Source organism: Enoplosus armatus, chromosome 13, assembly GCF_043641665.1.
Source record: "Enoplosus armatus isolate fEnoArm2 chromosome 13, fEnoArm2.hap1, whole genome shotgun sequence".
Taxonomy (NCBI): Eukaryota; Metazoa; Chordata; class Actinopteri; order Centrarchiformes; family Enoplosidae; genus Enoplosus; species Enoplosus armatus.
The window spans coordinates 17351235-17363615 of NC_092192.1; the positions used below are offsets into that span (position 1 = coordinate 17351235).

Here is a 12381-nt window from a genome sequence, read left to right on the forward strand (position 1 = left end):
TTTGTTGTATAGATTTATAGAGACAGAAGAAAGTAGTGATCAAAACAGGTGGGTGACAAATTAAAGACAACATGAAGTGTCTAAGTTAGGAATTGGGCCACCACAAGCTGCCAGAATAGCTTGACTTTCAGGTCTGTGACCCCTCGTGCCCTATGAGGAAGCATCTGTTTCTCCACACCTTTGTTCAGGTTTTTCATTAAAGTTCCCCTCCACTTAAAAATGTGTTTTTCTTTTTGTTCCTACAGTTGGATGTTTGAGCTTCACTGTGCAGAATGATGTGTGTGCAGAGTTTGACACTAGAAGGCTGTTTTCACATTCATCTGCTGAAGTAGGAGATGTCTTGTGTCCAGCAGAAAAGCTTTAGAAATTAACAAAATTTTCATCTTCATAGATTCTGGAATTTTCAATGAGCTAGAAGCAGTAGATGCATTTTTAAGGACTTTAATTTGGAAATTATACTTTTTATTGCAGAAGAAACATATTAGACACACATTATTGTTCCAAGCAGACTATCTGTATATATGTTTTAATACATGTCTGGAGGTGCTCAGTCTGTGTCGGCTTGACCATCCCAGTAAACATGGTTTGGGTGATTAGAGGATGAAAGTGAAAGTTTTTCAGACATTAAGGTTACATCTTGTTTCTTCAACATGTACCAGATCCTATTATACAGCTCAGTTTTAACATAGAGACCCACTTCAGTCCAGATTGAAATATCTCAACAACTATCAGATGGATTGCCATAAATTTTGGTCCACACATTCATGTCTTCCTCAGGATGAATTGTAATAACTTTGGTCAAGGTTTCATAAAGTGCCATCATCAGTTTAAAATTTTAATTTGGACAATGTTTTGGTTTATGACCAAATACCTGCAAAACTAATGGCATTCCCATCATCCTCAGCTGTGCTTTGTGTTTAGTGCTAATTAGCATGTTAACAACTTAAGCAATACGGTGGACATGGTAAACATTATACTTGCTAAACATCTGCATGTGTGTGTTTGCAATGTGAGCATGTTAGAACGCTGATGTTAGCATTTAGCTCAAAGCACTGCTGCGCCTAAATACAGCCTCACAGCAGCATATACTTACTGGGTTCACCCAAAGCCTTACCAGTGAAAAAGATCACAAACCAATTCTTGAAAATATCCACTCTCCCTCCCATGTCTCTGTCCCATGTGTTCTATCTCCTCGCTGAATGAGCCTCATGCAGAGTCTTCTGGGATCATTTTAAAAGTGCGAGGGATGGAGGACCAGCTGAAGCGACCCCAGCTTTGGAGCCAAATGTGATAAAAAAAAAAACCCAAAACATTTTAAATCTATAAAACTTCCAACCACACACATATTTTTTTGTTTTAAAAAAGACAGTCAGGACTTGGTGAGGGCACGAGTGCGTGTGTGAAATCCACCATATAATCCACCTGAAATTGTTGGGGTCTGTTACATTCAGCTTCATCTTCCCCCTGAATCCATCATACTGGTATGAATATGGGGAAAAGAAAGTTTTTTTTACCTTTGGCAATGTAAGGACTGGGGTGTCAGAAGTACCTCCTAGTTTGCTGTGATGATGCTTATTTGTAGGAAATAGGAGGAGGGGGAGAGGTGGTGGACACTGTGACGCTCCACTGGCTGATGTACAGTGACAGACTGTCTGCAGCATGAGGGGAGTGTTGCATGTTAGGCAGGTCAGCAGATGCTGGGTTGACAGTCAATAAAATATTCAAGTCAAGACACTGCTATCATGGATCTGGTGTCTGTAATGTCTCAGCAACAGACCATGGGTAAGGACAAGAAATGTGTTCCTCAAGTACAGTATGTGTATGTCACAGGGACATCAAAAAAATTACCAGGGATGTTTTTATTCACTTTTGTGAGTTGTGAGTTATGTTTTCAAGCCCAACTTACAGCAGATGGATGGAAAGGCTGAGGGACAATCTTGTCAGCACTGGCATCATTTCTTTCAATCGACCTACAGTATAATATCAAAAAACAACACCTTTCTCGCACCTCGCTCCTGGCAGAGGTTTGGTGTAGGGGTTTCGCAGCCCGCTCTCAAACACGAGCCTTCAGCTATTTGGGCATCAAGGGAGAGAGGATGAGGAAAGCCAGCTGCAATACCACCGAAGCTGCAGAGAGAGCCTCAAGGTGGCTGTGGCCGAGGGAGGAGACGCATGGGGTCAGTCGCAGCTCGCTGACACAAGCTGAGTCACCTGGAGGAGGGTGTATGACGTTGAAAGACCTGAAACACCCAATGATTCCAGGAACCTCACTGAAGCTGTGCATCAGATGTATTTGCACACAGTATAATATTATGCCCATGGCAACACCATTCTCTTTTCAAAGAGTAAATCTTAAAACATTTTATAAATGAGGCAATTTTCCACATTAATCAAATATAATGTCAAACCATTTTTCCTGTTCAAGTGGATATATTCAGATAGTCTAATGATCCATTACTGGAACTCATTTGAGTGTGGCTTTATGCTTTCCATTGGCCAGCAACCCTTAATCTTTGGCTGTACGTCTTCTTTAAAAATGGTAATGGAAAGGGCAAAACTCAACTCAAAGTCTGCTTACTCGCTTGTTCTGGAGCTTTTGGCCTTATCTCATCAGCAGGCGGAGTTTGCTCAGTTGTCATGGAACTGTAGATGTTAACTTTCCATTTTCGGGGCACTTTTTGATCCACTTGCTTGATGAAAAAGAAAAAAAGAAAAGGTAAATTGATTTCATGCAATGTGTCCTTGAACAAAAAAAAAAAAAGACATAAATAAGCCATTGACTGACTCACAACATTTTTTAAAGTTAAACCCAACAAATCATTAAGTTATTTTTAAACACATTTTATATAAAAAGATGATGTACTGCCATGTGTGTTTCTGACCTCGACCTGTGGAGTTTAAATAGTAGACATCAGCTTTTCTGATGAACAAAACACGGATAGCAAATATATTGAAGAGGCCAGTTACTGTAGAGACACAACTGTTTAATCCCTTTACATTATTGCCATCTACTGGAACATAACGTAATTGTTAAACGTAAGAAGTATTACCTCTGCATTCAAACTACACAGTAGCTGAAGGCAATATAAACACGATTCTATTAAGTTGATCAACAAAAAACATGCTGAAGTCATTAATCATAGTCACAGTAACAGTTCCACACACTGGGCTAGATATCATTATTAACAACATAGACACCATAACAGAACCAATTGGAAAATGAGAACTTTATTACAACACACAGACATTGTATATCCAGTCACTTTCAAAACATGTCACTTAGATAGTTAGTCCTGAAAACTGGCTGCAAGTACTGTAATTGTCAAAAAAACAAACCACATGCTCATTAACATCCATTACCTCTGGACACTTCACAACATACAGAGTAGGTCTGAGCATGCCAAACTCCTGAAAAACCCAATTACTTTGCATAATAATGTACTGTACAAACTTCTATTGCATATTGACACACTGTACAAAACCAACAAACTGCTATGTAATATAAGTGAAGTACATCAACCAGGTTTAGGAGCAGGTTTAGTGTGAGTGGTAAAATGACATTGGTGTAGAACTGAAGGTGCATGACAAATGGTTGAGGCTGGGCAACAGCCATACTTACATTGACATATCCTTAACATTCTCACCTGTTTGGGTCCCACATGTGTGAAAAGCACCTCTGACTCATGTGTGCTAAGGCAAACATGACACTTTTATGTAAAAAAAAAGAAAAAAAGAAAAAAAGAAAAGGCAAACAAATCAGCTAGAACAGTAACTGAGCTGCCGTATTAACACAAGTTAGAGCTAGATCACTTTGTAGTTTACTATATACCATGAATTGGGCACTTCCTGTATTCGACATACGAACCACAAAAAGGTGTTTTATGTGCAGATTAAAACACAAGTTATGGATGCAAACCATACACAGGGGAACAATATATGAGAGCAACGAGGAAGGCCTAATGGAATTGTGTTAATGCCTAGTAGAAACTTAAAATGAACTGGACAAAGGAGACTCCAACCCACCTTCCAGGGAGGCACAGGTTTTTACATCAGTACCATTACCCAACAACCTGTACCTCTGATTGTATCATTTAAGCAAATGTACTTCTAGATAGGCCATGGTTTGAAAACAACATACAAGAGTAATTTAATTGGCCAAATCATGGACATATGCACGGGAGAGCACAGGAAAGCTGTCCAGCAAAGTACCATCAAAGGGTCAGTTCACTAAGACACACATATCTACAGTATCTACATGGATAGATACCACTAGGGTAAGTAAGAGAATATGTTTTATGTTCTTTTTTTTCGGATTTGGGTGAACTGACCCTTTAACACCTCCTCACAAGCTATGCATAAGACACACCAATGAGCTGAGTAGCAATTGTGACCATGACAGTACATAATTAGCCACTGGTAAAGACACAAAACAAATAATATTAAAACTTAAAAACAATACTCTCATAATTACCTCAGACCATTGCTTGTGCACCCTGCAGTATTACCACTGTCTGGGGCAAATATTACAACTGAACAATACACCCTCAGCACTTGAATCTCAGAATCCAACATGAGATGAAAACTAATAAAAGAAACCTCTAAAAATGGCATAGTAACACAATTCATCTAAGAAGAAATTCCAAACAACTGGTCTGAGGTATTAACCCCAATCAAGGAAGAAGTGGCATGTTACAGCATCCAACAAGTCAAAGCCTCTAAAATAGATTTAATTTGATAAATATTTAAACTGGAAGATTGAATGTGTCTCAATTCTGGTGAACCGATGTTATCTCACATTGCGGTGATCTATCTTCTTCAAAATACTTCTTTTGGATATACTATACATACTTATAAGTATGAAAATAGATTGTGTCGATTGAACGGATCTAAAATTTAAAATTTCGGCAAACACTAAAATTTAAGGAGGGGGCAGGAAGACGAGCAAGAAGAAAAAGGTCTGAACAGCAACACATTTACAATTTCAAATTTCTCACATATTTACAAAAACAAAAAGACTTTGTATAAAAAGTATACATCTAGGAATTGTCCTGTGGCACACCTGATACATCAGCAAAGTCGACATGATGCAGAGTGTCCTTCTAGTCTCAGGGCAAACACACTGTTTCTGTGAGACAACATTCAGCACACACACAAGGCAGAGTTGCAGTGCTGTGGTAGGATACTGCGGTCCTCAGAGGAGCTTATTTCTCTCTTTTGAGCGCGAGTTTGACGGGGTTGTTCGTTTTGTACATTGCTATGAGGCGTCTTCTTCCTTTTGTTGGAGGACCTGCCGAGCCGACGGTGAGGACCTTTAAGTTCAGGGGGTGTGTGCGGAGAACGGCGAGACCTTTTTAACGGGGGAGCAGAAGTAGCACAGTCCATTTGGGTTGTGGAGTCTTGCTTTTCGAAAACATTCACAGAACCATCTGAGGGGGGCAGTGTGGCCCTCACAGAGATGACATCAGGTAAGAGTTGTGCGGTGGTACAGAAAGCTGCTTCATACAGCCCAAATGCCTGCTCCAGAGTGGTGGAACTGTCTTTGAATGGGGAGGAGGCATTCAGTGCATCACTCCGCTGAAATAAAACAAATCAAAAAATAACATTTAACTTTAATAATTCATCATCATCTAATTTATTCTATCCAATTGCTGATACCAAAAATACATTTAAATCCTCTGTTTGTTTTTTTTTATAAATTCACAACACAACTTGTAATTCATCAATCTAAAATTAAAATGAGACACACAGATGAAAGCTGTTACAAATGAACGAAGACTAAAATCATGGAAATAAACAATATTTGAAAACAATACTGGATTAAGATGTGTCCAAACAGTTGAGTTTTAGGTGTGACAAAGTGGATTGTACAGAATGTAGGCAGCGATTATAGATATATGATTTTCAATTGAAAGAATGCTGAAGCTGAAGCTGGGTGGAGGTAGAAGCATGCTCAATGCTCTCTGTCTTGTATCTATTTACCTTTTTTTCTCAGTTGGTTCAAAAGTATTAATGAGGCACTATAGGTAAAATAAGAAAAACCTTCTCCTTCCAAAAAAAAAAACTCTCCTCTTAAAAGAGTTATGGAAAGTACATATCTAATCTTCAAATACTGTCTTTTACAATTCATAGAAAATAGATATTCAAAAATAACGTTTGTGTCATTTGTTCATCCAGTACCACAGTAATCTATGAGAAACAAACCATCAGCAATGTTACTGTCATCTCACTTGAACACAAGAAACTATAATGAGTGTGACAGCCAGTAAACTGCAATCAGTGTTGACAATGTGAATTGTCTTTTCAAAATGTTTCGCTATCTTTGCGTGTGTTCTGTTCTGTTCAACCTGGAACAAAATGTTTCTTCACTGGACACTAATGCTTTCGTAAAATGGCATGTTTTGTCCTGTGATATAATTAGTTGGTAGATATCAGCTGTTGGCTGCTGAACGTGGGCATAAGACAGCTTTCTGTTGGGCAGCAGTGAATATGTTTAAGCCATTGTAAGAAGTCTCTGTCCCCCTCTACTGGCTAAATTGGGAAGAAGGTTTAAGGTGGCTCTGATGATGCTAAACATCTTTAACTAACACAGTCATTCAATGTTTTTGAATTAGTTATCTCACTTTCATGACTGACTGACTGATCTATACCACTGTAGCCTCACCAATGCTCCCAAGCGGTGAGGACTAATCAGCTGTAAGGGATGTTTGTCATTTTTATATCCAAATAGCTGATAGATACATTAAATCATTGGCGGGTCATGTTGCTGACACTTTGACACATTTTTATAACTGAGCAGTCACCTCACTACCACTCCAGGCATGGCCATCCCTCATGTTCTTCTCCATATATCTCATCTTCTTCATAAAACATGTCATCCTCATGCTCCGCCTGTTGGCCCCGAAAACAAAGAGTGATTCGTTGAAACCAATGGTCCACTGATAGAAACTGCTGGTATGACCTTAAGTCAACAGCCATGTTGACTACAAACCTCCAATATTTTAACTGGTGAAAGTATTAAACAAGATGACAATAACAAATGGACTGGAGTATATAAAAGGACAGTGAATAGCAAACAACAAACAACAAACAACCACACAAAAATATTCAGTATATTTTTCCACTGTCAGAGTGGTCCTGAGGTACTTTCCCCAACAGTGACGGACTCTGTATTTGGAAAATATCTGTCATTTTGCTGTATGATTTATATGGTTCATCCTAATGGAACATGCAACAAAGCTATGGCACTGACCTTTGGGATCTCACAGGTGTTATAAGTAGTTCCCGGGTATGGAACGTGGTCAATTCCTGTAGCCATGTCAACAACGATCTCATCGCGATGCATAGGGATAGGTGGGCCTCCCTGCTCCTGTAGGGCCAGGACAATAACTGTCGTGTTGTCTGCACGGAGCATGCGTTCTTTCCAAAACAGTAGGGCTGTGCATCCCAGCCGGCGGGCGCAAGACATTCCCTTTGGTCCCTAGAAGCAGAAAGAAGCAGCAGAAGGAGACAGATGAAGAGAATGATTTGATAAAATCATGTTGTAGATTCCAACACTTCCAGGCTCCAACAAGTGTGAAAATCAAATCTAAATACTGATGACTATTTTTATCCTGTCAAAATTGTACCTATTTTAAATCACTTTCCTTACTTACCACCATTTTGTCGTGGCTGTAACACATATTGACAGCATTCTTGGGTGGCATCATATTCCATAGTCCATCACTGCCGAGGATGATGTAGCGATGCCGTTTGGGGTCAAGGGTCATCACGGTGGTATCAGGCTCTGGAGAAACCACAAACTCCCCACTGTAGAAGTCGTAGCTCCACAGATCACCTTTCAGCAGAAAAGAACATATGATGACTTTTGGAGGCCTACAGTATAATTTTTATGGACACGAATCCGGACGAACAGGGCGTCATCTTTACCGAGGGATCGGGCCACAGCCAGGAAGGGGATCTGGTCAATGACTGTACTCCTCCTCACTGGGCCGTTATGGGTCAGTCTGGGCCTCTTCCACACAACACGGTTCACCCCAGACTTCTTCATTACACTACAGGTACAAGAATAACACAACAAACTTCAATACAAAAGGAAATACATGTTGAAGCAATGTTGAAAGGAACAAGTGCAAAAAAATAACTGCCATCCATGGGATATTACTTGGCCATTTCACATAGCCCCTGACCTTATGATATAATTCAATTTTGAAAGGTCCTGTTCACTGACTCACCTGCCACCCAGTCGTTCAATCCTTTCTTTTTCTTTAGGAAGTTCCGGTTTATGGTCTTGTGTTACTTCAAGTGCCTGGAGCGTGATATCAGAGTCATTTTCTTTCACTCCAACCACTACTGCTGAATCCCCCACATGGGCAACATACATGTGAACTCCACGGATCACAATCACGCTGGCCGTGGTGCCTGATGTACTGGGCAGGCCAGTGATGGTCTTTGGCCACTCCGCTGTCAGGCAAACAAAATAAAAAGTGTTTAACGTTACTTGCTGATCTAAGTTTGTAAAGAAAACACCAGAAGGTTGAAATGTCTTACTGGATGTCTGATTTCCACTAAACACCACTGGAAGCATAAGAGGATTATTTATCTAAGTAATAAGATAGTTGTGCACTTTTGAACCTGCTTCAGCAGCCATACAGCCTATGACTTTAAATGCAACCACAGGGAATTGTTTTGTATCTTCTGTATTTGAACTCTACACTCCATTGAGTTATACTGAAGCTTCTTCCAGCATCAACAGGAGGTCAATAAAAGTAAAACAATATAGTGGTTTAGACCCTAACACAGAAGGAAAGGAAAATGACTCTATCCCTATCACATAGCACTACTGATGAAGATAGGCTCTGTAAGAAGTCTATCTTCAGAACGTATCCCTGCAGAGTAGAGTAGAGTTGGACTGAAATTCACCTCATGCTTAACCAGTCTCTCCAAAACTCCTCTTTGGCTTTGTTGTTTCGTCCATTTTCACTTAAATATTTAATTCTTCATATAGTTTGTCTGATTTGTGCTGCTCCGTCGCTGTGGACATCATGGTTTCCTCTTTACCTTTCCGTTTTCTTCATAACGAACTGATGTGATCTGAGTTCCATGACTCAGGTCTCTGTTTTGAAGGCATGAACCAGGATTGAATTAGTCTGTTCACATTAGCACAGAGTTGGCTATACAAAATAGCTTAATGGGTCAAGTTTGTTAGGCTTACTCAAGCCCGGTTTTTCATAATAATAACATCAGGTGTCTACAATGCTTTCTGCAAAGACACATGTATGCATTGCAGAGTATCTCATATTAAAAGGACAATGTCTCTGTCAAATTGACAGTGAACTCATCACCAAAATTAAAACCAGACTGGCTTGTGTTATCATCCTCAATTTGACTGACAGAATAATGGTCACAGACTAAGACTTCACAACAACTCATTTTATTTATTCATGTTTTCTGGCGCTGGTTTAGGTTTGCAAACTGTTTTTCTTCCTCTTAATCCACTTATATCTAGTGCTATGATGAAAATATTTAGTTATACAAGTTACATTGTAGGGGTTACGTCAACTCTGAAAGCTGTGTCGTGGTCAGATGACAGCTCCCTGTGTTCATTTGTAATGGGATGGGCCAGTCGGCAGAGGATTGGGCATCATCACACCAGCTGAGTTGGATACTGCCTCGTGTGACACAGTTTGCTGTCTAACGTTGCTGCGACTGTGACAGCATCAATTATGAGCAATAGGCAGCAATAAGAGATAGAAGCACATGCATAAAAACACTACAAGTAAGCTTAACTTCGATGACTTACGTAGCTCTTTCCACATTGCATGGTGACAGGCGATGAATCCTTTCCGGAGAGCGGCACACACTTCACTGTGGTCCTTCGACCAAAACCCCCGCTGCCTTTTCAATAAATCCCACAGGTTCTCTCGTGCGAAATGTGCCGCTTCTCGGCCCCCGTGACCGTCGAAAACGGCGAAAAACGCCACAGACTTCCGAGTGTCGACTACGCGCTCTGCGACTTTTTCGCCTGATGCCGGTGCACTGTTGTTGCCACTGTCCTCATTTGATAGACTCTCTACCCACATTGCAGAGGCTGGGCCAGATTCGGCAGCAGCGCTGTGGTCATACGTCTCATTTTCAGTCTGTTTGGTAGGCTCAGTCTCGGCTTTCCCCAGTCCTCCATGTCTCTGCGACTTTGGATAATCTTCGACTGGCGACGGCGTCGGTTCGTACTCGATTCTTATCTCGACAACATCCTCCATGTATTTCCTCCCTCCTTGCTCGGAAAAAGCACTCATACGAAATACTATTGACTCGTCCATGTTTGTGAACGCCTAATGTTAAATATCTAAGCAGTAAAAGGGCACATGTAGTTGCTAACTGTAGCTTGCAAGCTAAATTTTTGAACCGATTTTGCCGCGATTGTATGGCCGAAGGCTTCCTTCCTTTTTGTTTATCTTCTCCGAGACGTCCCGTTGTACGTAATGACGTCCAGGTTTTTTCGCCTATCCACTTCGCAACTACGCACGGCACGCCTGACTATGATCATCATGATGCTGCCTTTACTGGCGCTCGAAGACATGGGAATTACATGAAGCGATCATTACAGACCACACAAACACGACAGCTAGTCTTGAATGTGGCCCCTTTCATGACTAACTGATATCACCCTCAGCGAGTCATAGACAGCAGCTGGGATCCGCTTGAGAAGAGAACTTTGTTAAACCCGACTCTTCAACAGATGAGGAGATCTTTACGTACATTTTGCACAGAATTCACTCCAGTATGGAACAACAACATCCAAAGTAAGCAATAACAATGTTTAATGATTTTTCTGTGTATGGTTGTGACATATATATTGGGAAAATAGCCACAAATCACAACTGTAAATTAAGCTAACTCTTAACTCAAAACTAAGCTAAACCCATGAACTCAGTCAGACCCACAGTAATGATAAACCAATGCTCGACAGTGAAGAAGTGCAAACACTTCTTAAATTGATTGCAAGGTCTTGGTCTCAGTCAGCTTACGTAAAAACTTTAGAGACTTGCATGCAATTTCCTCATGACGTAGTTCGGCGTTTGTGTGTCTGTACGTGTGTGTCCTGGTGATTGTGCTGTGAAACATCTCATCTCTCACGGGAGGTGCATGAAACTCCACAGCAACTGAAAATAACACATTAGCACACATATAAATCCACTGCGTGGTTCAATATCCATTGCAGCCCGCCCTAATGTTGAATGAATGTTGACAACTTGAGATACTGATTCTGCCCCAAAATTATTTGCAAAGCCAAGAAGTGTTTCAGCCTGCTGAATGTAAAGATTCACTCAAAATCGCAATAATTAATTTCACTATGCAAAACAAAGGATTCACTTAACACCATACTTTTTGCTCTATAATTAGAATTTTAATTTAGCATGGATGTGATGCCATGTACTGTACCTTAGTTTTTTAGGCTGGATGAGTCTAGTGTATTTTTAAAGGGAAAGGACATGGATCATGTCATAGTACATAGTACCATATAAGAAATAATAATCATAGTTTGGGTTTTATTACTGCACAATTGGTTTGTTTGCATGAGCTTTTTATCAAGTAGTGCTACAGTAACGCCAGGTGGAGGCAGTGTTAATCCAATCAGATAGCCTTAATTCTCCACCTTTACCCCCATTTTCCCCAGAAATTCAACATTAATAGTTTAAAACAAGAATTTGCACTAAATGCATGATGATAGTACACATACATCTATTTTTATCATGAGAAAAAATTCTACTACTACATGCATCTACCATTGTGATGCATGGTCTTCATATGGAAACCACTTCACATTCATTATCATAACACACACATACCACACACATTGTTTCAAGACTTGACAAGGTAATCCCACCTATGGTATGGGTTGTTGTGTATGTTTATGCGCTGTTAACATGTTTGTGTGTGTGTGTGTGTAAGCATTCAATTACGCCTGAGGTCACAAGTGACAGAGTGCAAATAGTACAAGTTTGTGCAGTGTGTATGGAGATGCATGCAGTATGTGTGTAATGCATTGCATACCTTTTTGGACCTTGTGAGATGTGGCTGTTGAGATTGCATTGAAGTTCAAAGACATTTTCAAATATTTGGTTTGCTTCGTGATGACCACCACAGAGAAATGATAAATGTTAAGAAGAAAGTGTCTTACGAGATAAACATTCTTGTATTCAAGTATTTCTCATTGCAACCAAGCAAAATCTTGAAACCTATATGCATTCCTCTCAGCACCTACTCAGCTGTGTGCTTTGCTGGTGGATTTCTCTTCTTTTAGGGAAAATCTTTACATATCTCTCTCTGTTGTGTGTGAGAAATGAGAGGCAGAGAGTGAGTGAGAGATAGAGGATACACATG

At 40.2% G+C, this 12381-nt stretch overlaps 1 protein-coding gene across 1 annotated transcript; it reads right to left on the reverse strand.

Annotated features, from left to right (window-relative positions):
- Positions 1 to 5051: 5051 nt before the first annotated feature.
- LOC139295777 (protein phosphatase 1D-like) lies at positions 5052 to 10316 on the reverse strand. Its single transcript, XM_070918033.1, has 6 exons — positions 9800 to 10316; positions 8232 to 8460; positions 7927 to 8051; positions 7653 to 7834; positions 7250 to 7477; positions 5052 to 5574 (listed from the first exon to the last, which is right to left on the reverse strand). Exons 1-6 carry the CDS (start codon positions 10314 to 10316, stop codon positions 5140 to 5142), a joined length of 1716 nt encoding a protein of 571 aa, XP_070774134.1. The 3' UTR covers positions 5052 to 5139.
- Positions 10317 to 12381: the final 2065 nt, after the last annotated feature.

Excerpts from the sequence above, each read along its gene's own strand:
- LOC139295777 (XM_070918033.1), bottom strand. The coding sequence starts at position 10,316 with ATGGACGAGTCAATAGTATTTCGTATGAGTGCTTTTTCCGAGCAAGGA. Across the intron at positions 7,835-7,926 it reads GGCTGTGGCCCGATCCCTCG|GTGATCTGTGGAGCTACGAC; the intron begins GTAAAGATGACG and ends TTCTGCTGAAAG. Across the intron at positions 5,575-7,249 it reads ACACCTGTGAGATCCCAAAG|CGGAGTGATGCACTGAATGC; the intron begins GTCAGTGCCATA and ends GTTTTATTTCAG.